We start from the raw sequence: 26,168 nt of genomic DNA, 5'->3' as shown, positions 1-26,168 counted from the left end.
AGCCCGGGGCTCAGGGCCCCGGTTGAAGTCCAGGCTGCCAAGGCCCCCGGGCTCCAGTGTCTCTGTGACAGAGACCACAGGTCCAGCTCTCCTGCAGTTTCCATCCTATGGAATCGCCATCCCTTTGCCACCCTTGACTAGCCAGTCCCTGTGACAGGCACCCCACATACATTGTCCTCTTTCACTGGCCACCCTCCTGGGGCCTTCCCAGGATAAGGGGCCTCCCGGGGAAACTTGTGGGGCTGACCATTCACTGACAGAGCAGAGCCCATTCCCCCCCCCCCTTAGCAGTCCTTCCTTCCCAGCTGATAAAGCGGTAATTTCTCAGTCTACCAGCCTGTCCAAGAAGTGAATCAGATCGCTCTTTGTGAACTCACAGAATGAGATTTTTGAGCCTGTGACATGCCAGCTTATGTGAACTTTGGGGGCATGGCCAGCAGCCGTCTTTGGGGACCTGACCATTTTTCCATGCATACCCCTTTTAACGGCCCAGCTGTTGTCAGTTGGTTTTTTTTGTTTTTTTTTCCCGCTTTTAGGGCCTCACTCAGGGCATATGTAGGTTCCCAGGCTAGGGGTTGAATCAGAGCCATAGCTGCTCACCTACACCACAGCTACAGCAATGCCGGATCCTTAACCCACTGAGCGAGGCCAGGGATCTAACCTGCAACCTCATGGTTCCTAGTTGGATTCATTAACCCCTGAGCCACGACAGGAACACCTGTTGTCACTCTTTTAAAAAAAAGCTTTATTGCAGTTCCTGCTGTGATGCAACGGAATTGGTGGCATTTCTGCAGTGCCAGGGCACAGGGTTCGATCCCCAGCCCGGCACAGCGGGTTAAGGATCTGGCGTTGCTGCGGCTGCAGTGTAGGTTGCAGCTGCAGCTCAGATCTGATCCCTAGAACTCCAGATGCCATGAGGTGGCCAAAAAACCAAACAAACAAAAAACCAGCTTTATTGAAATACACTTCACAGTCCATAAATCCACCCATTTAAAATGTGCAGTTCCGTTCTTTGAGAGTGTTCTCAGAGTTGTGCAACAGTCACCACAGTCAGTTTTAGAACATTTTTATCACACTCTGTGCCATGTGCGGTCGGTCATTTCCTATTTTCTTTTAGTTCACTTTAAAGATTCTGACTTTTTAACTCCCAGCATTAGACTTTAGTGTTTTTACATTCGTACAGCTAATATGTAGCTGTTGTAGGTACACAATTACCAGTGCGTTCACAGATGTCTTAGCTTACTTTTTTCTTCTTGCATCCCTTTCTTCAAGGGAAAAACAGCCCAACTTTTGTAGAGTACTGCAAAATAGAGAAAATGTATTCTTTTTCAGCCAGAGTGGGGGTTTCATCAGAGAGCCTGGTTTCAGATGGTGACTCTACTACTTAGTAGCTCTGTGACCTTGAGCAGAATCTTCAACCTTCCTGAGCCTCAGTTTCCTCATCTTGCGTATGAGACTCCATGGCAGAAGCAGACTGTGACACACAGGACGGATAAACAACAAGGTCGCGCTGTAGAGCACAGGGAACTCTATTCAGTGTCCTGTGGTAAACATCATGGGAAAGTATATGGAAAAGAATATGTATATGTAGTGTACCTTTGTTGAATAGCAGAAGTTAACACAGCATTGTAAATCAGCTATGTTTCAATAAATTTTTTTTTTTTGTCTTTTTAGGGCCATACCCGCAGCATGTGGAAGTTCCCAGGCCAGGGCTAGAATCAGAGCTGCAGCTGCTGGCCTACACCACAGCTCATGGCAACTCCGGATCTCGCTGCATCGGCGACCTACACCACAGCTCACGGCAACTCCGGATCCGTCACTCACTGAGCAAGGCTAGGGATCGCACCCACATCCTCCTGGATACTAGTCAAGCTGGTAACCTGTCGAGCCACAACAGGAGCTCCCCAGAGCCCTCACTCTTAATCACCACCTTGAGGTCACTTCCACAAAGGAACATTTTCTCTCTGATGTTCTTAAAACACTCTGCCCTGTCAGTCTCTCGTTTTTATCGCTCTTGGCAGAAACTTGCTGTTCAGCATGTGTTACTTTCCTCCTCTCTCGGCTTGGCTTCGTCGGAGGAGACACAGTTGGGAGTGGTAAGGACTGAGGCAGCAGGACATGTGCAATGTTCATGCCTGGGCTGAAGGGGCAGCTGCTCTTGGTTCCAGCCAGCTGGGACCCAGTGTTGCTAGTATTTTTTTTTTTTCCTTTAAATAGGAAAATCTGGGAGTTCCCGTCATGGTTCAGCAGTTAGTGAACCCAGCTAGCATCCATGAGGGCTTAGGTTCGAACCCTGTATCTAAAAAAATCTTATACAAATCAATAGCAAAAAAAAACCCAAATAACCCCACTGAAAAATGGTAAAGGACCTGAATAGACATTTCTCAAAAGAAGACGTACAAATGGCCAACCTACATTTACAGAGGTGCTCAGCTTTACTAACACGAAAGTAGAAATCAAAACTACGATGAGAGAAGGACTTCGTACCTGTCAGAATGACTAGTAGTGAGGAAAGTTGGCAAGAACGTGGAGAAGGGGGCGTGTTTGTGTCCTGTCGGTAGGGATGTAAGTTGGTACAGCTGTTACAAAAAAGAGAATGGAGGTTCCTCAGAAAATGAAAAACGGAACCACTTTATGATCCAGCAGTCCTGTTTCTGAGTATATAGCCCAAGGAAATGAAATGAGGGCCTGGAAGAGATAATCTACGTTCCCGTGTTTATTGCAGCATGAGTCACAATAGCCAAGATATGGAAACAACCTAAGTGCCCATCAGCAGATGAGTGGTTATCATACACAATAGAATATTACTCAGCCTTAAACAAAGAAAGATAGCCTACCATCTGTAAGCATAGGGATGGGGCTGGAGGGCTTAATGTATGTGAAAGAAGCCAGTCACAAAAAAGATAAACATTGCATGACTCTGCCGACATGTACCAAGAGCAGTCGGATTCATGGAGACACGGTGCAGACTGGTGGTCAGGGAAACGGGGAGGTGTTTGTCAGGAGGGCCCAAGTTTTGGTTGTGTAAGAGGACTAAGTTCTGGAGAGCGCGTGTCCAGCCGTGTGTCGACAGTGCTGTGCTGTGTACCTGAAGTTTGCTAAATGCAGATCTTAGGTGTTCTCACCACGAGAGAAGGAAAAAAATAAGGTAACTGTGAGGCCATGGATGTGTTCATTGGTTTGCTTGTAGCGATCATTTCACAGTGTATGTGTACATCAGATCATCAAGTTGTACCCCTTAGGTGCATATAATTCTCGCCACCTCTACATCACTAAAATTTGGGGGTGTGGGGGAGCAGCGCATAGCCTGAACAGCGCATGCCTGTGGACCAGAGGGACCCCATAACGCTGCATAGCCCCTGACCTAACTCACCAAGCCTGCAGCTCCCCTGATGAAATGTGTTCATCCAGCTGACATTTCTTGGCTGTTGAACGTGTACAAGGGTTTTTGGAATGTATGCTAGAGATTAGCAACTGTCGTCATACTTCTGTTAAATCATAGCATCCGGAATGTTGGAACTGGAAGGGAACTTGGAAATACCTAGTCACATGTTTACCAAATCATGGTGTGGATGAGATGATTTTAGATGGCTTATAAGGGAATGAACCTTTAATAATAATTATACGTTTATTTTAACATGCATTCCAAAAATATAACTAGCACATGAAACCTATGCTTTTGTGAACATTACATATTGCCTTTAAGGTGAGTTAAAGAGCACTGTTAGGAGTTCTCATCGTGGCGTAGCGGAAACAAGTCTGACTAGGGACCATGAGGTTGTGGGTTTGATCCATGGCCTTGATCAGGGGGTTAAGGATCCTGCATTGCTGTGAGCTGTGGGGTAGGTCACAGACGTGGCTTGGATCTGGGGTCTCTGTGGCTGTGGCGTAAGCCGACAGCTGTAGCTCCAATTCAAGCCCTAGACTGAGAACCTCCATATGCCATGGGTGCAGCCCTAAAAAGCAAAAATAAATAAATAACATTGTTAAATATATGTAATACAACAATATAAATGGTATATGAAAATGACAAAAATTACGAAGGTTGTGTGAGAATGGCAAAAGTATGGTTAACACTGACCTAGATTAAATCATCCTATTTAGATGAAGAAACAGAGGTTTAGAAGGCTTTGACCATGGCTGTGGTGTTTTCCCACTTCCATTTGAGTTCTTTTTTTCCCTCTAAGAAAAGCATGTGGAGTTCCCGTGGTGGCACAGTGGTTAACGAATCCGACTAGGAATCATGAGGTTGCGGGTTCGGTCCCTGGCCTTGCTCAGTGGGTTAAGGATCCGGCGTTGCCGTGAGCTGTGGTGTAGGTTGCAGACGCGGCTCGGATCCCGCGTTGCTGTGGCTGTGGCGTAGGCTGGTGGCTACAGCTCCGATTCAACCCCTAGCCTGGGAACCTCCATATGCCGTGGGAGCGGCCCAAGAAATAGCAAGAAGACAAAATACAAACAAACAAAAAAAAAGCATGTAACATCAATATTTTCCACATGAATTTATTTGCCCATTGAAAGAGTTATGATGGTTTCATTTGTCAGTTAGACCTCGGTAAAGCTGAGGCGCGGAGAATAAATAATCATAGTGGGTATCAACTGAAAAAAATGCAGAGCCTAAAAGCTGAGAATTCTGTTTTATTTGTTTGGTTTTTGTTTGTTTTTTTTTTCTTTTTGCCTTTTCTAGGGCTGCTCCCGTGGCATATGGAGGTTCCCAGGCTAGGGATTCTAATCAGAGCTGTAGCCACCGGCCTTTGCAAGAGCCACAGCAACTCGGGATCTGAGCTGCGTCTGCAACCTACACCACAGCTCACGGCAACATCGGATCCTTAACCCACTGAGCAAGGCCAGGGATCGAACCTGCAACCTCATGCTTCCTAGTTAGATTCGTTAACCACTGAGCCGCGACAGGAACTCCTCTAAGAAACTGTTCTCAAGAGAGAAGGAAGGAGCCGGAGTATATAGGAGTGTTTGCAACAAAAGATTACCATTAATTAAAGAAAACCAGGTATCTTAAGGAGTTTAGCATTTTTCTATTTATGGGAAGATGCCAGAGTCTGGGCTCACTGAACTCCTTCTGTTGATATGCACCTTAGCCGCTGAGACCAGGATCCTGTGCTCTTCCCATCCTGAGTCGCCTCGCCTCAGGGTGCACCGGTGAGGGTGGCTGTGGTGGCTGAGGGCTTAGTGTCTGGCAGCCAGTTTGTCTCCATCCTGCGTTCCCTCAGGGCACACCTTGGGGCCTGAGGTAGTGGCTTGATGGCTGCAAAATCCTCTGTTTACTGATATGACAGGCAGCATTTTTCATTCACTAGGGTTAAGTCCTCATTGGAAATGCAGATACTTGGTGCTGCTTCTCTGGGACCTAGTGGACCAAGCACAGAACTCAAAAATACAGTGGCCTGATTGAAAATCCTTGTTAAGGAAGAATTTAAAGGGTTATTTTGGTTTCATTTATTTAACATGATGGCCTATTTTGTCGGTGATGTTTTATAAGTCAGTCATATTTATTCCAAAAGTAGTCAAGTGCTGATAACTGGTTCTCCTTTTCTACAAAAACAACTGGTACCAAACTTCTTCCACTTAAACAGTTAACACTGCAGAATAATTCAATTTAAAAGTTAGTACATTCCCAATTGTCACTTTAGGAAACTCATGTGGAGTTCTGGAGTCAGAGTGTGGGAAAATGAGGCGGCAAAAGGGGCATCATTTACCAAGGCCCTGTGGTGCTCGAGGCCCTGGAAGCTCCATCTTTGTGCTGCCAGGAACCATAGCAGGATAAAGCCCAGCTCCTGCCTCCAGCCTGGGGGCGGTGGAGAGGGCCCTGGGCCGAGCAGCGGTGGCTCAGGAGGGAGGAGTGTCCAAGTCAGAGGGCCTTGATGTTCCACAGAGGCAAAACCGAGTCCTGACAGATGCTGCCTACGCGGTTGCCAATTTCCTGGGGCGTGACGGGAATTGGCTCTGGAGAGGGCTCACTGGCACGCTTGCCTTCTGCCATGTGACGCTGGAAAACACTGACTTCATCTCCTCTTCCACCTGCCTTTGTTTTCCCTGGAAATGCCCACACGTGTGTTTGTGTATTTGGTGTGTGTGTGTAGGGACTGAAGATGGAGCCCAGGAGGTGGTGAAGGAGATCTTAGAAGATGTGGTCACGTCGGCCGTGAAAGGTAAGAACTCAGAACCCAGCGTTTCCTCCTACGTGTTCCGCCACAGAAGTCCTCAGCCAGATATCTTAGTAGTGGAGTGCCCACCCCTCTGATTTCGTGGAGCCAAAGTCTGCCCGTGGTTGCCCATCCTTCCTGTGGAATTCAGAAATTACTCGTTGTTAGTGATTGGGTTCAAGCAGCACAGCCTGACAGGGTAGGAGTTGGGTGCTGCACACAGACACACAGAGGGCCCCTCTGTATACATCCAGAGTTTTCTAGGAGCAGGCAGTGAGCCCTGAAAATGTGAATTTTCACGGCTACCCTGTTGATGTGACCAGGACTCACTTCCCACGTCGACAGGCATCGCATGTACAGGGAAGCTTTGTTCATTCTGTTAGCCTTCATTCATAACTCCCTCAGTTTTTGGTGCAGTTACGGTGGAATTAAATTTGTACAGCTCTGAATGACTTTGGGTGATTCTCTTTCTTTCTTTTTACCCAAAATCTTTAAGCCAGTAGTTAAGTGTTGAACACTAGCTGCAGTGCCAATAAACCATTAATGGGTTGAGAAGTCAATAAATTAGTGGGTTGCAATCAGCATTTTTTAAATGAAAGAGAGTACAATAAAATAGAATGCAGAGTGAATGCATTGCACATAGGAATGTTAAGCATTGTTTCACGAAACGTGCGTTTTAATGATTTATGTGTACAGATGTATACCAGGTCATTACCTTTAAAATGTATTTCTTGGAGTTCCCTTGTGGCAAGTGGGTTAAGGATCCAGCGTTGCTACTGCAGCAGATTGGGTCCCTGCTGTGGTCGCAGCCAAAAAAATTAATAAATAAAATGAGGAGTTCCCGTCGTGGCGCAGTGGTTGACGAATCCGACTAGGAACCATGAGATTGCGGGTTCGATCCCTGGCCTTGCTCAGTGGGTTGACTATCCGGCGTTGCCGTGAGCTGTGGTGTAGGTCGCAGACATGGCTCGGATCCAGCGTTGCTATGGCTCTGGTGTAGACTGGCGGCTACAGTTCCCATTGGACCCCTAGCCTGGGAACCTCCATATGACACAGGAGCGGCCCAAGAAATAGCAAAAAGACCCAAAAAATAAATAAATAAATAAAATGAAATATATTTCTTACTGAGGGTCATGGTCAAAGAAGTTGACCACTGCTCTGAGCCCTGTCCCATTGTTAATTTGGGTACCACCAAGCTGTATGTGTAGATTTCTTTATTTGTTTAGCTCTCTATAAAAATGTCATTTATTTATTTATTTATTTATTTATTTGTCTTTTTTGCCTTTTCTAGGGCCGCTCCCACGGCATATGAAGGTTCCCAGGCTAGGGGTTGAATCGGAGCTGTAGCCACCGGCCTACGGCAGAGCCATAGCAACGCGGGATCCAAGCCGCGTCTGTGACCTACACCACAGCTCACGGCAATGCCAGATCCTTAACCCACTAAGCAAGGCCAGGGATCGAACCTGCAACTTCATGGTTCCTAGTCAGATTCGTTAACCACTGAGCCACAACGGGAACTCCCCTATAGAAATGTCTTTAAAATAGAACAATTAAATTTCATTCCCTTAGATTTTTTTTCTCTTGGGCCAGTGTAAGAAGTTCTCATATAATGAACATTTGTCTGTCTTGTTCACTGCTATACCCCCCAGCCCCTAGCACAGATGTTGGCACGTAATAGACATCTGATAAATATTTATTGAATGAATATGTTTCAGAAACCATTATTGGGGGTTCCCATTGTGGCTCAGCAGGTTACGAACCTGACTAGTATCCATGAGGATGTGGGCTCAATCCCTGGCCTCACTCAGTGGGTTAAGGGTCCGGTGTTGCCTCGAGCTGTGGTGTAGGTTGCAGACGAGGCTCAGGTCTGGGGTTGCTGTGGCTGTAGTGTAGGCTGGCAGCTGCAGCTCCACTTTGACCCCAGCTTGGGAACCTCCATATGCTGTGGGCACAGCCCTAAAAAGCAAAAAATAAAAATAAAACAGAAACCGTTATTGAAGATTGTGCTTATTACTGAATTGTTTGTGTTATCCCTTATATATGTATAAAGATACACATGGTAAATTCCTCATAGAGTTTAACTATTCTGCTAACCGTCAAACATGCTTTCTTTCGTTGAATGATGAAATCCATTTAATTCTTTGTCTTTTCCTTTTTCACATGGCTGCCAGGAAGCTCAGGTCTAATTTTTTTCCCCTGTCACTGAGGTTTTCTATCAAAACAGTCATATTCTTTTCACTGACGTGACTCTTGTTCTCTAACTCCTATATTAATAGCCCTTTTTAAAAATCTGTGCTCTTTATGTTTAGCTGCTTCTAATCTTCCAAAATAGGTAGGGATGGGCAGGACCGCTATAGTGCACAGTCCTGGAGGCACCGTTGACCTGGACCACAATGTGGAGGCAGCCACCTGGGAGTGGGGCCGTGGGTAATAGACACCTAAAACCAAAGCACCACTTTGGCTGAGCCTTTTTCAGAACCATGCCGGTCACAGGGTAGTGGTGCAAGGAAAGGGAAAAAGCAATAGTTGCAAGTTCTATGAATACCTTCTTCTGGGTGTCAGGTCACCTTTTAGGGTAAGTACTAACTTGGTGATGACTTTTGCATTGTATTTTAAGAAGCAGCACAAAAGCACGGTCTGACAGAGCCCGAGAGGGTCCTGGGTGAGCTGGAGTGCCAGGAGCGTGCCGTCCCCCCAGCAGCCGACGAAAACCCACAGACCAACGGGGTAGCGGACGACAGGCAGTCCTTGTCATCAGCAGATAATCTGGTATGTTGGTGGTCCTCCTGTCAGAGTCAGTTCATTTTTTATTTTTTTGTCTTTTTGCTATTTCTTGAGGAATTAAGGCTATCAGAAGAAGCGAGTGAAAACCACGCCCCTTTCAGATATTTAGCGACATCCCCTGCTCTGCTAGTCTCTGTATTAGTGGGGTCCGTTCTTGGAATGGGCTAATGTCGGTGGCTTATAGCATTGTTGTTTATTCAGACGTTTAAAAACGTACAGTTCCTGCCCTTTTTCTTTTCTCCTGAAATGTGGTACTTGCCTTATAGAAACATAAGGAAACAGAAGGAAAAATGAGGAATAAACGTCATCCATAATCTTCTAACCCAGAGATAACCCTTGTTAACATTTTATCACACCCTCTAGGTTTTCCCCTCCCTTCCATGTTTTTTACCATTGAAATGTAATAACACAATACACTGTTTTGTAACCTGCTCTTTAAACTTAAGGTATATTATGAACATCCTTTCAGGCCCCTGAAAGATATGTAGATATGTCTGCTACATTTTTTTTGTTGTTTTTTTTTTTCCTGGAAATGTTGTGTGTAAACATTCAAAACAGGAAGAAGTATGATACTAACATTCTGCCTGAACCCATTCTCTTTCTGACCTTTCTACCGGTGTTTCTCAACCTTTTATCTTTTTTTTTTTTTTTTTTTTAGGGCCATACCCGAGGCATATGGAGGTTCCCAGGCTAGGGGTCTAATTGGAGCTATTACTGCCAGCCAACGCCAGAGCCACAACAACACCAGATCCAAGCTGCATCTTCAACCTACACCACAGGTCACGGCAACCCCAGATCCTTAACCCACTGAGTGGGGCCAGGGATCGAACCTGCAACCTCATGGTTCCTAGTCGGATTCGTTTCTGCTCCTCTCAACTTTTTATTTGAACAAATGTACACACACACACACCCAGGAGCCTTTTTATGTATTTCTTTTTTCTAATCACTACCCCTCTTCATGAAATTTTAAAGCCACTGGTAAACTGATACACCTCTTTATATACTGTATGTGTACCTGTGCTTTATACATAAAAAGAATAAGATTTTTTTTCCAACCTCCCCCCAAGACCCTCCCTCCCGCATCCCCTAACCAGTGTTTGCCCCTGTCTTAGTCTGTTTAGGCTGCTATAACAGAGCACCAGAGACTGGGTAACTTGTGAACAACAGAAATGTATTTCTCAAAGTTCTAGAGATTGAGAAGTCCAAGATCAAGGTACTAGCAATTTCTGTGTCTAGTGAGAGACTGTTTCCTGGTTCATAGCTGTCTTCTTACTCTCGCCTCATGTGGCAGAAGGGACGAGGGAACTCTCTGGAACCTCTTTAATAAGGACACCAGTCCCATCCCTCAGGACCTGATCACCTCCCAAAGGCCCCACCTCCAGATATGAATCACTTTCAGGATTAGGTTCCTGGTTGGATTCGTTTCCACTATGCCACGACGGGAACTCCCTCTTACTAATTTTTTTAATAGCCATGTCAAAGCCTGTCATGGATTACCATAATCTTTAACCAGTTTGCTGTTAGGTTTAGGCTTTATTTCAGTTTAATCACAGGAGACAGTTCTACGGTGAACATCCTTCTCGGTGGATCTTGTGCTCATCCTTAATTCTTTCTTTACACTCAGTTCCTGCAAGTGCCATGGCTGAGTCAAGAGCTGGAAGCTTTAAGACTTTTGTTCCATGATATCAAATTAGCCTGCCAGGAAGACAGTACTTGAATTTCCACCCACCTGGAGACTCTCAGCACTCATTTTCCCCTTCTCACATTAACACTGGGCAGTCACAGAGTTCCCCTCGTGGCTCAGCCGTTAGCGATGTGGCTCAGCCGTTAGCGAACCTGACTAGCATCCATGAGGACGCAGGTTCAATCCCTGGCCTCGTTCAGTGGGTTAAGGATCGGTGTTGCCGTGAGCTGTGGTGTCGGTCGCAGATGCGGCTCAGATCCCATATTACTGTGGCTCTGGCATAGGCTGGCAGCTACAGTTCTGATCGGACCCCTAGCCTGGGAACTTCCATATGCCTCGGGTGCGGCCCTAAAAGACAAAAGGCCCCAAAAAAACTTGTGCAGTCACATTCATTCAAATCTTTGCTGGTCTGGTGGGAGAAAGATACTTTCTTAATAATTAGTAATAAGGTTGTTTAGGTTTACCTGTCATTTGCATTTCTTGATAAATTGCTCACTTGTGTTTTTGCCTGTTTTTCATTTGGGACTAGAGTTCCATATTTCCTTAATGGGAATTTTTTATATGTTGAAGATATTAATCTTTATCATGTGTTACAAATACTTATTTGAAGAATTTTTAAAGTGTAGCTTTCTTTTTAAAAGAAGTGTATTTTAAAACACCTGATTATTTTTTCCCCATTTATTCTGCAGTAGTATTCTTAGAAATAGATTTTTTACTCACGTTAATATGAATAATTACCTATATTTCTTTTGGGTTTTTATGGTTTAACATTTGCTCACTTATCATGTTAAACTATCCACACCCCCTTTTGGAAGGATAAGGAACACGTTTTAGAATTGCTGTGATGACTCCCCCATAAGCTCCTGTTTTGACATATCATCTCCTCCCCCACATCCCTCACTTCCCCATGGAATAAAACACTTCAAATTCCATGAGATAATTACATTGAAAAGAGTTATCCTTTCATTTGGCCCCTTTGGTTCTTCTGATCTTTATTCTGATCTTAGGAATCGGATGCCCAAGGACATCCAGTGGCTGCGAGGTTCTCTCACATTCTGCAGAAGGATGCCTTCCTGGTGTTTCGCTCCCTTTGCAAGCTGTCCATGAAACCCCTTGGTGAAGGCCCTCCAGATCCAAAGTAAGTAGACCGCAGCTCTTGGCTGTCTATAACCCAAACAATCCAGGAGGATCTTGGGGTTCCGCAAACCCCCAGTTCTGCTTTCCTTGGTTTACATGCTAAAAATAATCAGTATATTGAACATTCATTCTCTTTTTCCTGACTCATGGGTTTAATCTCCTGATGGGGAGGGGCCCCCATCAGGATGCTTATAAACCTCCTTCTCCCGCCCTCGTTGGAAATTTCTGCTTCAGGGATGTAGATGGAAGCCCCGGAGTCAACCCAGAAAGTCACCCCTGTAGAGTGGAGGATCTGATACGAGGACAGCGGTGCTGCGGCCTGTCAGAGCAGAAGCTTTGGAGCCACGGGGGGTTGCATTCAGCCCTGGCTCACTTGAGACCAACCCCACGGCCGCATGAGTTACTGAACTTCATCCGAAAAATGGGAATATGGGAAATCTCTTTACAGGACCAGTTCCATGAAATGATAGAATGACTTCCCCAGCACAGGGCCTTGCACTTGATGAGAGTTTTATGGACACTGTCATCATCATCATCATTAGTCACTAATAAAAATCCTCACCCTCTGTTGAGAATATGAAGACCATTAGGGGAATGTTCCCTCCCCTCCAGGAATGGGGAGCAGGAGGCAGGTGGATTAAAGGCACTCTTCTCATTGTCTCTAACGGTAGAGCAGTGGCTTCCCTGGCAGCTCAATGGGTTAAGGACCCAGCACTGGCTTGGGTTGCTGTCATGGCGCAGGATCCATCCCTAGCCCGGGAATTTCCACCTGTCTAGGGTGCGGCCAAAATTAAAAAACAAACAAACAGTAAAGATACAGCAGGACAGATGTTTTAGTCTCATCACCTGGTTGATGTGAAGCAGTTGGTTCTGTTAAGAACCAGCTTTCCCGAGTCAGTGTGCACTTACTTGGCTCCTGCTCTATTCTCTGCTTTAGACGAGGAGAGAGAAGTAGTAGGACTTGGCAGTACTCATTTGCACAGGGCCTGTAGGTTCTGTGTGAACCCTCTACGTGCCCTCTGCTTTTGTTCTCCTGACATTTAGATGCTGTTGCCAAGTCTTGACTCCCTGGCTGCTCGGAATGTCCTGCTCACTGGCAGGGGCGTGAAACGTGCTTATGAAAACTTGGCCTTTCAGTGCTGTCGCGCTGTCACTGTTGTGCGTTTTCTTTGCCAGGTCCCACGAGCTTCGTTCCAAGGTGGTGTCCCTGCAGCTGCTCCTCTCCGTGTTGCAGAACGCCGGCCCCGTCTTCAGGACCCACGAGATGTTCATCAACGCAATCAAGCAATATCTCTGTGTCGCGTTGTCCAAAAACGGTGTCTCGTCAGTGCCTGATGTCTTTGAGCTCTCTCTTGCCATTTTTCTTACTCTTCTTTCAAACTTTAAAATGCACCTGAAGATGCAGATAGAGGTATGGACTCAGAATTGATTTTTTTTTTTTTTTTTTAGATTTGATGATGCTTTTACATGATGAGTTAACTGCTGGTAGCATAGTCACCAGGAACTAGAGTCACACAGTCTACTTACTGGTATCCTACAGAAGAATTTTTTAGCAAGAGAAGACCTTTTCATAAAACTGACAGCCCCCAAGTCTTATATGCCTTTCATTATAATGGAAGGTTTAGCTTGTATGATCTTTGTATTGGGCTCACTCTCTGAAACGTATTTGTTTAGCCTATAAATTATTTGAAATTACCTGAATTAGTTTCCAAATTGAGAAATCAGATTCTCTGTGAAAATCTAGATTTCTGATTTCTCTCAAAAAACCACAACCCCGGTCCTGTCTTTCCACGTGGCAGCTCCTGGGTTTCTCAGGAGCAGCTATACCCTGTGATGGGGCCGTGTTCTCCGTGCACCAAGGTCCTGCTGCATTAGCTCTTCCCACCGGGGCTGTTGTTGAGCACACGTGTGCACCCGTCTCCTTCTGCCCGGGCGCGTCCCTCATAGGCTCTGCCTGTTCTTCAGAGGCTTTGGTCTTTGAGCCCTAAATTAAACTGTCTGTTAATTGCTGTCTTTCTTTATCTTCTTCTTGTTATATAGGTCTTTTTCAAAGAGATTTTCCTGAACATTTTAGAAACATCAACAAGTTCTTTTGAGCACAGGTGGATGGTCATTCAGACTCTGACAAGGATCTGTGCAGGTATTTTCACCCTGTGGGTGCTCAGCTGTTTGACTTGCTCAGAAACACTTCGGATGCTTTCATTCTCCAGAGTCCAGATTAAGACCGTCAGCTCCTCCTTTTAGAGTTCGAAGTGCTGAGAAAGTCATTACCTTAGGGGGTACCGCTAACCTAACACCTAGTCCCCCCCACCTCCCCTTCTTTAGAAGATGACCCACTCAGACTGGTTTGCCCAGGGCTTTCTGGTTTTAACACAAAAAGTCCTACATCCTGGGAAAGCCCCAAGTCCTGGAAAACCAGGGCACTTGTCACCCTGCCTACAGGCTGAACATGGATTGCAAGTCACAGGGTCCCAGGTATTGGGCTGTAGCCCTTGATTGGCTGCTAAGGTGAATGTGGATTTCCCTTACACCGTACAGTTGTGTGGCTCTAAACCGAGCATCTATCATCAAACCTAACTTCATAAAAGTTACACAACTTGAAAGAGGTAGATTGGGCAGTTATTTTTCCCTTTTTTGGTGAGGGAAAGTGAGCTGTAGAGAGGTGGAATGAGCGGCCCGAGATTTCAGTTCATGCCAGGGCGGATCTAGGAAGAGGGCCTCCCGCACTCCTGGTACTTCCCACGTACACTTCCTGAGTGCCTGTGTCCACCTGGAGTTAGTAATTCACTGGGGAAAGTTTTTGACCAAAGAATCTCGTTTAATAAGAGAACGTAACTGCTGTGTTTGAGCAGGATTTCTAATATTCATGTGTTATTTTCCAAGATGCCCAGTGTGTTGTAGACATTTATGTCAACTACGACTGTGATTTAAATGCTGCTAACATTTTTGAGCGCCTCGTAAATGATTTATCCAAAATCGCTCAGGGAAGAAGTGGACACGAGCTGGGGATGACACCTCTGCAGGTAAAAACACTGAGAACACTCATTTATATTTAAAGTTCACCCGTGTCAATAAATATTCACAGGCATTCCTGTTGTGGCACAGCAGAAATGAACCTGACTAGTATCCATGAGGATGCAGGTTTGATCCCTGGCCTCGCTCAGTGGGTTAAGGATCTGACGTTACCCTGAGCTGTGGCTGTGGCATAGGCCAGCAGCTGTAGTGCTGATTCAGCCACTAGCCTGGGAACTTCCATGTGCTGTGGTGCAGCCCTAAAAAAAGAGAGCAGGAAAAATATTTTATTAAACGCCCCTGTGTGCCAGGCACTGTCCTTGGTGCTGGGGATACAGCAGCGAAGAAACACACACGTACGTGGGCATATTGCACTGGTCCAGACCCTTACAAGCAAACAATGAAGGAGTAAGCTGCAGAGAAGACTAAAACAGGGACAATGGGGAAGGGGCGTTGAGCGAGGGTGGTGCCATTTTTAGTGGGGTCATTGAGGTCGTCTCCCTGAGAAGGCAACACCTGAGCTGAGACCTGGGGGAAGCGAGTTCACTCTGTCCCCTTTCCACAGATCATGTGAAGACAAGGTCCCAGGCTCCAGTAGTAGCAAAGGAAGTTGCCTTTTGCTAGAGTGCCTCCAGAGACAGTAGGGCCATCTGGCATGGTCGCTGCTATGGCCTGAGTATCCTGGCCCGGGAACTTCCGAATGCTGTGGGTGGGGCCAAAAACAGAGAGTAGGATCCTTAACCTGAGGTCTCTGAATGAACTGGTGGAAAAGTCTGTGAGCCGCCTGGAATTACATCAAAGGCCCATAGCTGTCATTAGATTCACAGAGATCTGTGCCTTTTTTTTTTTCTTTTTCTTTTTGGACCGCACTTGTGGCATATGGAAGTTCCCAGGCTAGGGGTCTAATCGAAGCTTTACAGCTGCTGGCCTGCGTCCCAGTCACACCAGATCCGAGCCTCGTCTGCACCGCACATCACAGCCCACAGCAACACCAGATCCCCAACCCATTCAACAAGGCCAGGGATTGAACCCACATCCCCATGAATTCTAGTCATGTTCGTTAACCATTGAGCCACGAAGGGAACTCCATCTGTGCCATCTTCGATGCCGTTTTGAGTCTGAAGTATTCACATTTGTTAAAAGGTTATCTGCAACTCGCATTCCACTTTTTATTTAAGAAGTGCTACTGTGGGGGTTCGCTTTTGGTACAATGGGTGGAGATCCAGCATTGTCACTGCTGTGGCGAGAGTTCATTTGTTGGCTCAGAAGCTTTTACATGCTGTAGGCACAGGTCCCCCCCACCCCGCCCCCAAAAAAAGCCACTTAAAAAAAAAAATCAGTGTTCTTGTTTACTTGCAGAGTAACCCTTAAAATGAAATGTGTTTGCGGCTGTCGAGGGGATAATGGTGTATCCACAACGATTTATTTGTTGCATAAGATTCTTTTTTCTTTTTCAGGGTCACTGGTTAAGAACTTCAATTTTTTTTTTTTTAAATGGTGTTTTAAGTGTTTGGTTGTTTTGTGTTTGTTTTTTAATATACGAGCAATGAATGAGAACTTCCCTTTAAAATCCAAATAATATTTTTCATTTTAGGAAAGCACACGTCCCATATTTTTGCTGCTAGGGAGTCTGTAATGAACACTTTTAAAGATATTCAGGGAGTTCCTGTCATGGCTCAGTGGAAATGAATCTGACTAGTAACCATGAGGACACAGGTTTGATCCCTGGCCTTGCTTAGTTGGGTTAAGAATCAGGTGTTGCCGTGAGCTATGGTGTAGATCAAAGACACGCCTTGGATCTGGCGTTGCTGTGGCTCTGGTGTAAGCCAGTGGCAACAGCTCCAATTTGACCCCTAGCCTGGGGAGCTCCATATGCCACAAGTGCGGCCCTAAAAATACAAATAAATAAAGTTAAAAAAAAAAAGAGTTCCCATCGTGGTGTAGCAAAAACGAATCCAACTAGGAACCATGAGGTTGCGGGTTCGATCCCTGCCCTTGCTCAGTGGGTTAAGGATCTGGCATTGCCGTGAGCTGAGGTGTAGATCACAGACGCGGCTCAAATCTGGCGTGGCTGTGGCTGTGGCATAGGCTGGTGGCTACAGCTCCGATTAGACCCCTAGCCTGAGAACCTCCATATGCTGCAGGTTCGGCCCTAAAAAGACAAAAAGACCAAAAAAAAAAAGATACTCAGAATTTCTGCACTGAGCCCTCAGTATTGATATCACCTGTTACCTTTTCCTTGGGTGTTGTACTCAATAGCACCGAGTGTCAGTGGTCATCTCGTGTCCTCACAGGATTCCAGAGCCCTGTAAATGTCTGCACTTCATTTATCAGCTAAGTCTCTGTGCTGTGTCCCTTTTGTCCTTTAGGAGCTCAGTCTGAGGAAGAAAGGCTTGGAGTGCCTCGTGTCCATTCTCAAGTGCATGGTAGAGTGGAGCAAAGACTTGTATGTGAATCCCAACCACCAGACCAGCCTCGGTGAGAGATCTCTGCTGCAGCCTCCCCCATTCACAATAGGCTACCCAAGACTGTTGGGACAAGCGTCTTGGTATTATTGTCTTAGAATTAGCAAACGACTTTATAGAAATACCTGAAGTACCTTAAAGGTTCTGCTTTTCAATCCATCTGGAATTGCAGGGAAGAATCTGAGTCATGCTCTAACATCATTTTTCCAAACGGAGAGCCAGTTATTCCAGCATTTTTTTAGCAGTAGTCTCTCCTTCCCGCACTGATGTGAAGCACCACGTTTATGATATACCAACTTCCCTCGTGTGCAAAGGTCTGTTTCTGCCTTTTCTACTCTGTCCTGTTGATCTGTTTGTTCTTGCACCAGTACCATGCTTTTCAAATGCTTGGAGCTCTACAGTGAGTTTTGATACCTGCTGGGATGGGCCCTCCTGTTTACTGTTCCTTAGGTGTCGTGACTGGTTTGGGGCTTTTATTCTTTCATGTGAATTTCAGCATTAGCTTATCAAGTCCCACAAACAAGTAAATTGTTAAGTAACTCACGGAGTGATGTCGAGCTTGTGTGCTTGTGACCCTGCAGTACAAACGTTATTGTTACAGGTCTGGGCAAAGGACCTGCAGAGCCAGACCTCAGCTCAGCCGGGTGCGTCCCATCTGCTTACTTGGTTTCCTTTCCTTTTATGTCATCACAGGTCAGGAGAGGCCCACGGATCAGGAAATGGGGGACGGGAAAGGCCTTGACCTGGCGAGACGGAGCAGTGTGACGTCCATGGAGTCCACGGTGTCCTCGGGGACCCAGACAGCCGTCCAGGATGACCCGGAGCAGTTTGAGGTCATCAAGCAACAAAAGGAGATGATTGAACATGGCATCGAGCTGTGAGTGTGGCTGTTGCTCTAGTCGAATCTCTTGGGAACCTGGCACTGACACCTCAAGACGAAATGCTTGTTACAAAAGCCCAGTGCTGGCCTTGTGGCCAGGCCTGAGCAAATCGGGCCGACTGCATGTCTGTGAAGGAGAGAAATTCAATAGCTTTGTGGGGTTGCTGGTCGGTCTTTTTTTTTTTTTTTCTTCTTTTTTTCTTTTTTTTTTCCTAATTTAAAAAATGTAGAAAATACGGAAAAGTATAGAGCAAGAATGTTAAAATTGCTCGTAAAGTTACTACCTAGAGGAAATTACAACTGGTAACATTTTTTTCTATGTATTAGAAGAATTTTAAAGAAAAAGAAAAATTTCGACATACAGAAGAATTAACTTTTGCCATAATAACATTATCTATGTATTTTTTAAAGTAATTTGAGGCTGTCATAATGCTTTAGCCCTACATTGTTGAAAAATAAGGATATTCTCCCAAATAACCACATCATTATCATTACAATCACTAGCAAATCTTAATGTTTCTTTCCAATCTTTTTTTTTTCTTTTTAGGGCCACACCCGTGGCATATGGAAGTTCCCAGGCTAGGACTCGAACTGAAGCTGCAGCTGCCAGCCACAACCACAGCCAGAGCCACAGCCACAGCAATGCCAGATCTGAGCTGTGTCTGTGACCTTTAACACAGTACATGGCAATGCTGGATCCCCAACCCACTGAGTGAGGCCAAGGATCAAACCCACATCCTCATGCATACTGGTCAGATTTGTTTCTGCTGTGCCACAATGGGAACTCCTGCAATGTTGTTTTTTTGTTTTGTTTTGTTTTTTGTTTTTTAGGGCCACACCTTGGCATATGGAGGTTCCCAGTCTAGGGGTCAAATGGGAGCTACAGCTGCCAGCCTACACCACAGCCACAGCAACACAGGATCTGAGCCACATTTGCAGCCTACACCACAGCTCACAGCAGCACTGCATCCTTAACCCACTGAGCAAGGCCAGGGATTGGACCCACAATCTTTTGGTTCCCAGCCAGATTCCTTTCCGCTGAGCCACAATGGGAACTCCTCCTGCAATTTCTTTTTTTTCTTTTTTTTTTTGGTCTTTTGTCTTTTTAGAGCCACACCTCTACATATGGAGGTTCTCAGACTAGGGGTCTAATCAGAGCTGTAGCTGCTGGCCTATACCATAGCCACAGCAGTGTGGGATCCGAGCCACGTCTGCCACCTACACCACAGCTCACAGCAACGCCAGATCCTTAACCCACTGAGTGAGGCCAGGGATCGAACCCACAACCTCATGGTTCCTAGTTGGATCCTCTGCACCACAGTGGGAACTCCCCTCCTCCAATCTTTTTATACACAGAAATATATACACACACAAGCTAATGTCCTGTCCAACTTTTGAATGATTAGTTAACTTAGTAAATTCAGTTTATTTTAAAGGTTGGCGTTATAATACTCATTTATTTATTAAAGTATATATTTTCACCCTCACCATGCCTGCATCCCCCCCAGTCAGTTCTCCCATAGCAGCTAAAATAATCTTTTAAAAACTTAAGTCGGGAGTTCCCATTGTGGCTAAGTGGGTTAAGGACCCACCCAGTATCCATGAGGATGTGGGTCTGATCCCTGGCCTTGCTCAGTGGGTTAAGGATCCAGTGTGACCATGAGCTGCTGTGTGGGTCGCAGATGTGGCTCAGATCCCGTGTTGCTGCTGCTTTGGTGTAGGCCGGCAGCTGTAGCTTTGATTCGACCCCTAGCCTTCGAACCTCTATATGTGGTGGGTGCAGCCCTAAAAAGCAACCAGACAGACAAACAAAAACTTAAATCAGGTCTTATCCCTCCCCTGGCTGAGGTCACCCCAGAGTTCCTGTTTCCTCACCACAGCCTAGTCCAGCCTCCAGCCTCCCTCACTGACCCCTTCTCCTTCCAGCACCCCTGAGTTACATAATGCATTTCAGTCCCTTGAACACCTCAAGCTCTTTTCACCATTGCACTCCTGCTTGGAATATTTTTGGATCTTTTTCACCTTTCAGACTTGGCAAAGCATGTCTTCCTCAGAGAGGCCTCCTGTAACCACCCTGTTTGTACAGGTCCCAAGACAGTCTGCCCTGCACCATGGTCATGCCCTTTCCTCACAGCCTTTGCCCCAGTTTGTGCTTATATATGAATGGCTTTCCCCAGTACACGGCCTGAGAAATAATAACAGGTTGAATTTAGGTGTCGGATAGTTTGCCTGCCTGTAACAGGAAACACAGAAAGAAGGAAATCCCAAAGTGCGCAGTCTAGGGCTGTCAGAGTGGCTCCTGTGCGCGCCAGATCCAGGCTCCTTGCATCTTTCCGCTTCACCGTCCTGAATAGTCTTCGTCTTCTGTCTTGCCTCGTGGTTTGTGACCACTGCTGAAGTGCCGGTCATCACCCATATATTCTGGGGAAGAAGGGGAAGAACAGAAAATGTATACTTCCCAGCCAAGTTAGCTTTGTTGAAGAATCCTTCTAGAAGTACCCACACCACTTCTGATCTTATCTCACTGGCCAGAACTTTATCACATGGCTGTACGTTGTCTAAGGGAGACAGTAAAGTGTAGTTGTTAATTTTAAGTAGTTGTGTGCCCAGCTAAACATCTAGGTTTGATTAGTGTTGGAGAAGCGGAGAATGATACTGGGGAACAGCCACCAGATTGTGTTATAACTAGGGCAGAAATTAAAGGTGAAATTGAGGAGTTCCCGTCGTGGCGCAGTGGTTAATGAATCCGACTAGGAACCATGTGGTTGCGGGTTCGATCCCTGGCCTTGCTCAGTGGGTTAAGGATCCGGCGTTGCCGTGAGCTGTGGTGTAGGTTGCAGACGTGGCTCGGATCCCGTGTTGCTGTGGCTCTGGTGTAGGCCAGCAGCTACAGCTCTGATTAGACCCCTAGCCTGGGAACCTCCATATGTGGCGGGAGCGGCCCTAGAAGAGGCAAAAAGACAAAAAAAAAGGTGAAATTGAGAAAAGCTACCAGGACACACAGGACCGTCCTAGTTGACATGGGATAACTCCTTCATGGTGTTGCTATAAATTGCCTCAAAGGCCAGCTTTTTCCATCCTCCAGATTTTGAAATAAGCAACCTGTGTCCCATCTCTTCTCGAAACAGGTTCAACAAGAAACCCAAGAGAGGGATCCAGTATCTTCAGGAGCAGGGCATGCTGGGTACGTCAGTTGAAGACATTGCCCAATTCCTGCACCAGGAGGATCGCCTCGATTCCGTAAGACTAGGGGTTGTGCATTTGCATGCAGGTTTAGTCATGTGATTCCGAGACCATTACTGGCTCTAACCTAGAGGTTGGCTGACCCTGAGTGCGTAGCTATTGTCCACACCCCTGCTTACAGCAGTCCTATTTATCACTTTGGCCAGCGTTGCAAAAAGCTCCTTAACGGGAATAAACCAGCCTCCTGACAGGTGGTTAGGTATTTGGTGGGCCAGTGTCAGAGCTAACAGTGTCCCTTGACTGCTAGAAATTGTTCTTCTGGCTGTTCTTCTGCAACCAGCCTCCCTCCTTAGGGAGCCCCATCATTGCTCCATTTTTCAGTCCCCTGTGCCTCCTCCTCTTCCTTTGTGGGCAGGACAGGCTGAACCTGGAATGGGTGGGTGGGTGGGCAGGCTCTGGGAGTCGCCTGGCTTTTCCAGCAGTCCGGGTTTTCTGGGTGTTTAGAGCCAGGTCCCCACTGCGACAGAAGTGTCTTTCACTGGGTGTTTATATTTGATAGTTTGTAGGTGTGAATGAGTGTGTGTGTTTCAGACCCAAGTGGGTGATTTTCTGGGAGAAAGCATGAAGTTCAACAAGGAGGTGATGTATGCCTATGTGGACCAACTTGACTTCTGTGACAAGGAGTTTGTCTCAGCCCTGCGGACGTTTCTGGAAGGTTTCCGCCTACCTGGGGAAGCCCAGAAGATTGATCGGTTAATGGAGAAGTTTGCTGCAAGATACATAGAGTGCAACCAGGGGTGAGTGCCCTGTTTAAGTCCCTTCCACCCCATCTTTTGCCTTCCTCACAGCACCAGTCTTGCTGTGGTTGGGGGTTGATTTTAACCTTTCTAAATCTGTGCTGAGCTACGAAATTGTATTCACTACGTGCCAGGCAATGTGCTAAGCGATTATCTCACATAAGACCTCACAGCCACTGTTTGTGTCCCCTTATAAAGGAGATTGAAGACCAGAGAGGCTAAGTAACTTGCCCAGGACTACACAGCTAGAGCCCACAACGTTAATTGTGATGAAAGAACAGTTTTATGAGTTGAGAAGAGGAACTTGAATTGCTCCCTAACTTAATATATGGAGTAAATCTCAAGGATTTTAGTTTTTCTCCGATCACATACTGATGAGCAAGTTACCAAATGGCTCTGTAATTAATAAAACCTGCCTAAGTATTGATTTCACCTTGGGGCCTTTTTGATAGGTATAGTTCTTGTTTTTGTAGGAATTGGGAGTTGAAAAGAGAGCTAAATTAATGGTAAGCCTGGGAGTAGAATCCCATTTTATAGGTGAAGAAACAGGCTCTGTGAGATTGAGCAACCTGGCCAGAAATTAATCAGCTAGTGAGTAGCAGAGCCGGGATTGAATATGTATTTGTCTCAATCAAAAGCTTATGCTTTTCCCCCTGAACGTGAAGTTAAGAATGTCTGCATGTAAGAGTTCCTGCCAGAGCTCCCGTCCTGGCTCAGTGGTTAACGAATCCGACTAAGAACCATGAGGTTGCAGGTTTCATCCCTGGCCTTGTTCAGTGGGTTAAGGATCCGGCATTGCCGTGAGCTGTGGTGTAGGTCACAGACTCGGCTCGGATCCTGCATTGCTGTGACTCTGGTGTAGGCCGGCAGCTACAGCTCCGATTAGACCCCTAGCCTGGGAACCTCCATATGCCACGGGAGCAGCCCTAGAAAAGGCAAAAAGACCAAAAAAAAAAAGAGTTCCTGCCATGGCATGGTGGGTTAAGCATCCTGCTGCAGGAGTTCCCTTTGTGGCTCAGTGGTAATGAACCCGGCTAGTATCCACGAGGACAAGGGCTTGATCCCTGGCCTCACTCAGTGGGTTAATTATTCAGCATTGTCACGAGCTGTGGTATAGATTGCAGACGTGGCTTGGATCCTGCATTGCTGTGGTGTAGGCCTGCAGCTACAGTTCCAATTCAGTCCCTAGCCTGGGAACTTCCCTATGCCACAAGTGTGGCCCTAAAAAGACCAAAAAAAGAATCCTACTGCAATGGCTCAGGTTAATGTAGAGGCACAGGTTGAATCCCTGGCCAGCACAGTGGGTTGAAGGCTCTGGCATTGCCGCAGCTGCAGCTCAGATTTAATCCCGGGCCTGAGATCTTCTGTATGCTGCAAGTGTAGCCATTTGGGAAAAAAAAAGAAAAAAAAGGGAAAAAAAAGGATGTCTGAATATACTGTGAACATGATGTGGAAATTTTTGCTAACACTTTTGCCTCTCGATTCAGCTTGGTTTTTATATTCATTGGTCCCAATCCTACAAGCTGACGCCCAGAGGTGGCATGGTCAGCAAAGGTGGCATCTGGTCATTTTAACCAAACGGGTATTACAATTTGCAGTGGAGACATAATTAGATGTTGTTTACTTTAAATGTATTTCTTGTGTGGACCTAGAGGCCTTGGTCTTCATCCCTTCATCAGTAAATGTGTGACCCAGTTAAAATTCTCCATAGAATACAGATCTTTTACTGTGTACTTCTGAACTTCTCTTCCTGTGGGGGGCTATTGGGACAGACAAGTTTTTCTTTGTCTCTTTTTAGAGCTGCACCTACAGCATATGAAAGTTTCCAGCTGGGGTAGAATTGGAGCTGCAGCTGCAGGCCTGTACCACAGCAACACAGGATCCAAGCCACGTCTACAACCTACACCACAGCTCTTGGCAACGCCAAATAATTAACCGACTGAGTGAGGCCAGGGATCAAACCTATATCCTCATAGATACTAATGGGGTTCGTTACCACTGAGCCACAACAGGACCTCCAACAAGTTTTCTTTAGCCTCACTTATTTCAGAGCTATGCGTCTGCAAGTTTTTGTCTTTTCTTGCCTAAGGCAAAAAAAGGTCAGACTTCACCAACATATTGTTTATTAAAACAACATAAGTGTTTTCTGTTGTGTGTCTGCTGTTGAGTATTACAGTGGATGACGTAAACTTTAAGTAGCTAAAACTATCCAGGAGTTTTAGTCATCTGTCTGCCAGGTGACTAGCACAAAGTAGATGCTGTCAGGAACAGGACCAAGGTGAGGTGAGCAAGGCACTGACGGGGCAAACTCTTGGGGTCGTGCACTGGGGAGAGGGGGTAGGGGGGTGGGGGGCCCTCACTTGCTTCACCTAGTCCCTGGCCCCAGAGGCTCCTTAGGGATCTTAAAAAACTGACTGGAAACGGCTTTATTCCAGGAAGTCTACCTGTGACCGTATTCTTAACTAGCCTTTCTGCCCTCTGAGTCATGGTCGTCGTTCCAGTTGGTAGAAGCACCACGTGGAGCAGTCCACCGCCTTGAGGGAAGCTCATCGCCTTGAGCTGGGGACCCTCCCAGCCTCGTCACCATGCGTGTTCTCACATCTGGAATCTTTTTTTTTTTTTTCCCCAGGCAAACCCTGTTTGCTAGCGCCGACACCGCCTATGTCCTAGCGTATTCCATTATCATGCTAACTACAGACTTGCACAGCCCTCAGGTAAAATATTTCAGCGATTCATATTCTGTAGCAGCTAAATAAAGACCTTTATTTGAGCCATGGAGTGTCTTCTAAATGATTCCTTAATTTTTTTAAATTTCAGGTAAAAAATAAAATGACAAAAGAGCAATATATTAAAATGAATCGGGGTATCAATGACAGTAAAGATCTGCCTGAAGAATATCTCTCAAGCATCTATGAAGAGATAGAAGGCAAGAAAATTGCAATGAAAGAAACAAAAGAACACACGATTGCAACCAAATCTACTAAGCAGAGTAAGGTCTAATGGCACATTATTTCTCTTAATTCCAATTTTTGAGTGTTCTAGAATTCGTGATGATGATTAAGTTCCCTGGTGATAAATGTAATTTACATATCTAGCTACTGAATGGGAAATGTGATTAAATTAGTTATAATGATGTTGGCTGTCTCATAATATCATTTATCTTCTTGCTAGATTTGTAATTAGTTACAGGAGGAAATTTAAAATAATCTGAGAACTAAATTACCCCAAGAAATGTTCTTTAAAACTTTGCTTTAGGAGTTCCCGTTGTGGCTCAGTGTGTTAAAGAACGAACATTGTCTCTCTGAGGATGCAGGTTCGATCCCTGGCCTTGCTCAGCAGGTTACGGACCTGGAGTTGCCACAGGTGCGACCCAGATCTGGTGTTGCTGTGCCTGTGGTGTAGGCCAGCAGCTACAGCTCTGAATCAACCTCTAGCCCAGGAACTTTCGTACGCTGCAGGTGCAGCCTAAAAAGCGTAAGAAAAACAAAACAGATACTTTGCTTTAATAGCCATGGTGATTGTGCCAACTTTGATTGGAATTCTCTTAGTTTAGGCCCTGTGAAGCTATCAGTCTTAATTTGAGAGGCAGAAGAGGGTAGTGGGGTAGAGCCTAGGCTCCAGACCCACACTGCCGGGATTCAAGTCCCAGCTGTATCGCTTATCAGCTGTGTGACCCTGCAAGTTCCTTAGCGTCTCTGTGCCTCGTTTCCTATCAGTAAAATGGTAACAGTACTTGTAGCAGACTCGTTAAGTGGTCTTTGAGGAGGATTTGTGAGTTAATTGTTATAAATCTTGCGCAGCAGAGCCCGGCATATGGCAAGCACTCAATGAGTGTTAGTTACTCTTATTCTCTTGTTTCTTTGTAGGTGTGGCTAGTGAAAAGCAGCGGCGGCTACTGTACAATTTGGAGATGGAGCAAATGGCTAAAACAGCCAAAGCTCTGATGGAGGCTGTGAGCCACGCCAAAGCCCCGTTTACGAGTGCCACTCACTTGGACCACGTCCGGCCAATGTTCAAAGTGAGTGTCCTGAGATGTTAGGACAAGGCTAAGCTGGATTCTAGAGTTGA

At 45.9% G+C, this 26,168-nt stretch overlaps 1 protein-coding gene across 4 annotated transcripts in view; it reads left to right on the top strand.

The window, feature by feature from the left end:
- The window catches only part of ARFGEF2 (ADP ribosylation factor guanine nucleotide exchange factor 2), a 100,435-nt gene that overhangs the window by 29,556 nt on the left and 44,711 nt on the right, over window positions 1-26,168 (top strand). For 3 of the 4 annotated variants that reach the window (XM_047770915.1, XM_047770916.1, XM_047770918.1), the window contains exons 7-19: window positions 6,096-6,164; window positions 8,776-8,927; window positions 11,634-11,764; window positions 12,940-13,174; window positions 13,804-13,903; window positions 14,647-14,786; window positions 17,145-17,253; window positions 17,934-18,117; window positions 21,249-21,360; window positions 21,895-22,100; window positions 24,730-24,814; window positions 24,918-25,089; window positions 25,967-26,118. In XM_047770915.1, coding sequence (XP_047626871.1) covers window positions 6,096-6,164; window positions 8,776-8,927; window positions 11,634-11,764; window positions 12,940-13,174; window positions 13,804-13,903; window positions 14,647-14,786; window positions 17,145-17,253; window positions 17,934-18,117; window positions 21,249-21,360; window positions 21,895-22,100; window positions 24,730-24,814; window positions 24,918-25,089; window positions 25,967-26,118 — 1,847 coding nt within the window. The remainder of the gene's footprint in view (window positions 1-6,095; window positions 6,165-8,775; window positions 8,928-11,633; window positions 11,765-12,939; window positions 13,175-13,803; window positions 13,904-14,646; window positions 14,787-17,144; window positions 17,254-17,933; window positions 18,118-21,248; window positions 21,361-21,894; window positions 22,101-24,729; window positions 24,815-24,917; window positions 25,090-25,966; window positions 26,119-26,168) is intronic. The other variant, XM_047770917.1, reaches the window with a different exon arrangement.

This window comes from Phacochoerus africanus, chromosome 3, assembly GCF_016906955.1.
Source record: "Phacochoerus africanus isolate WHEZ1 chromosome 3, ROS_Pafr_v1, whole genome shotgun sequence".
Lineage (NCBI taxonomy): Eukaryota > Metazoa > Chordata > Mammalia > Artiodactyla > Suidae > Phacochoerus > Phacochoerus africanus.
Note: the sequence above shows the minus strand (reverse complement) of the source record. Positions and strands in the feature narration are given on the sequence as shown.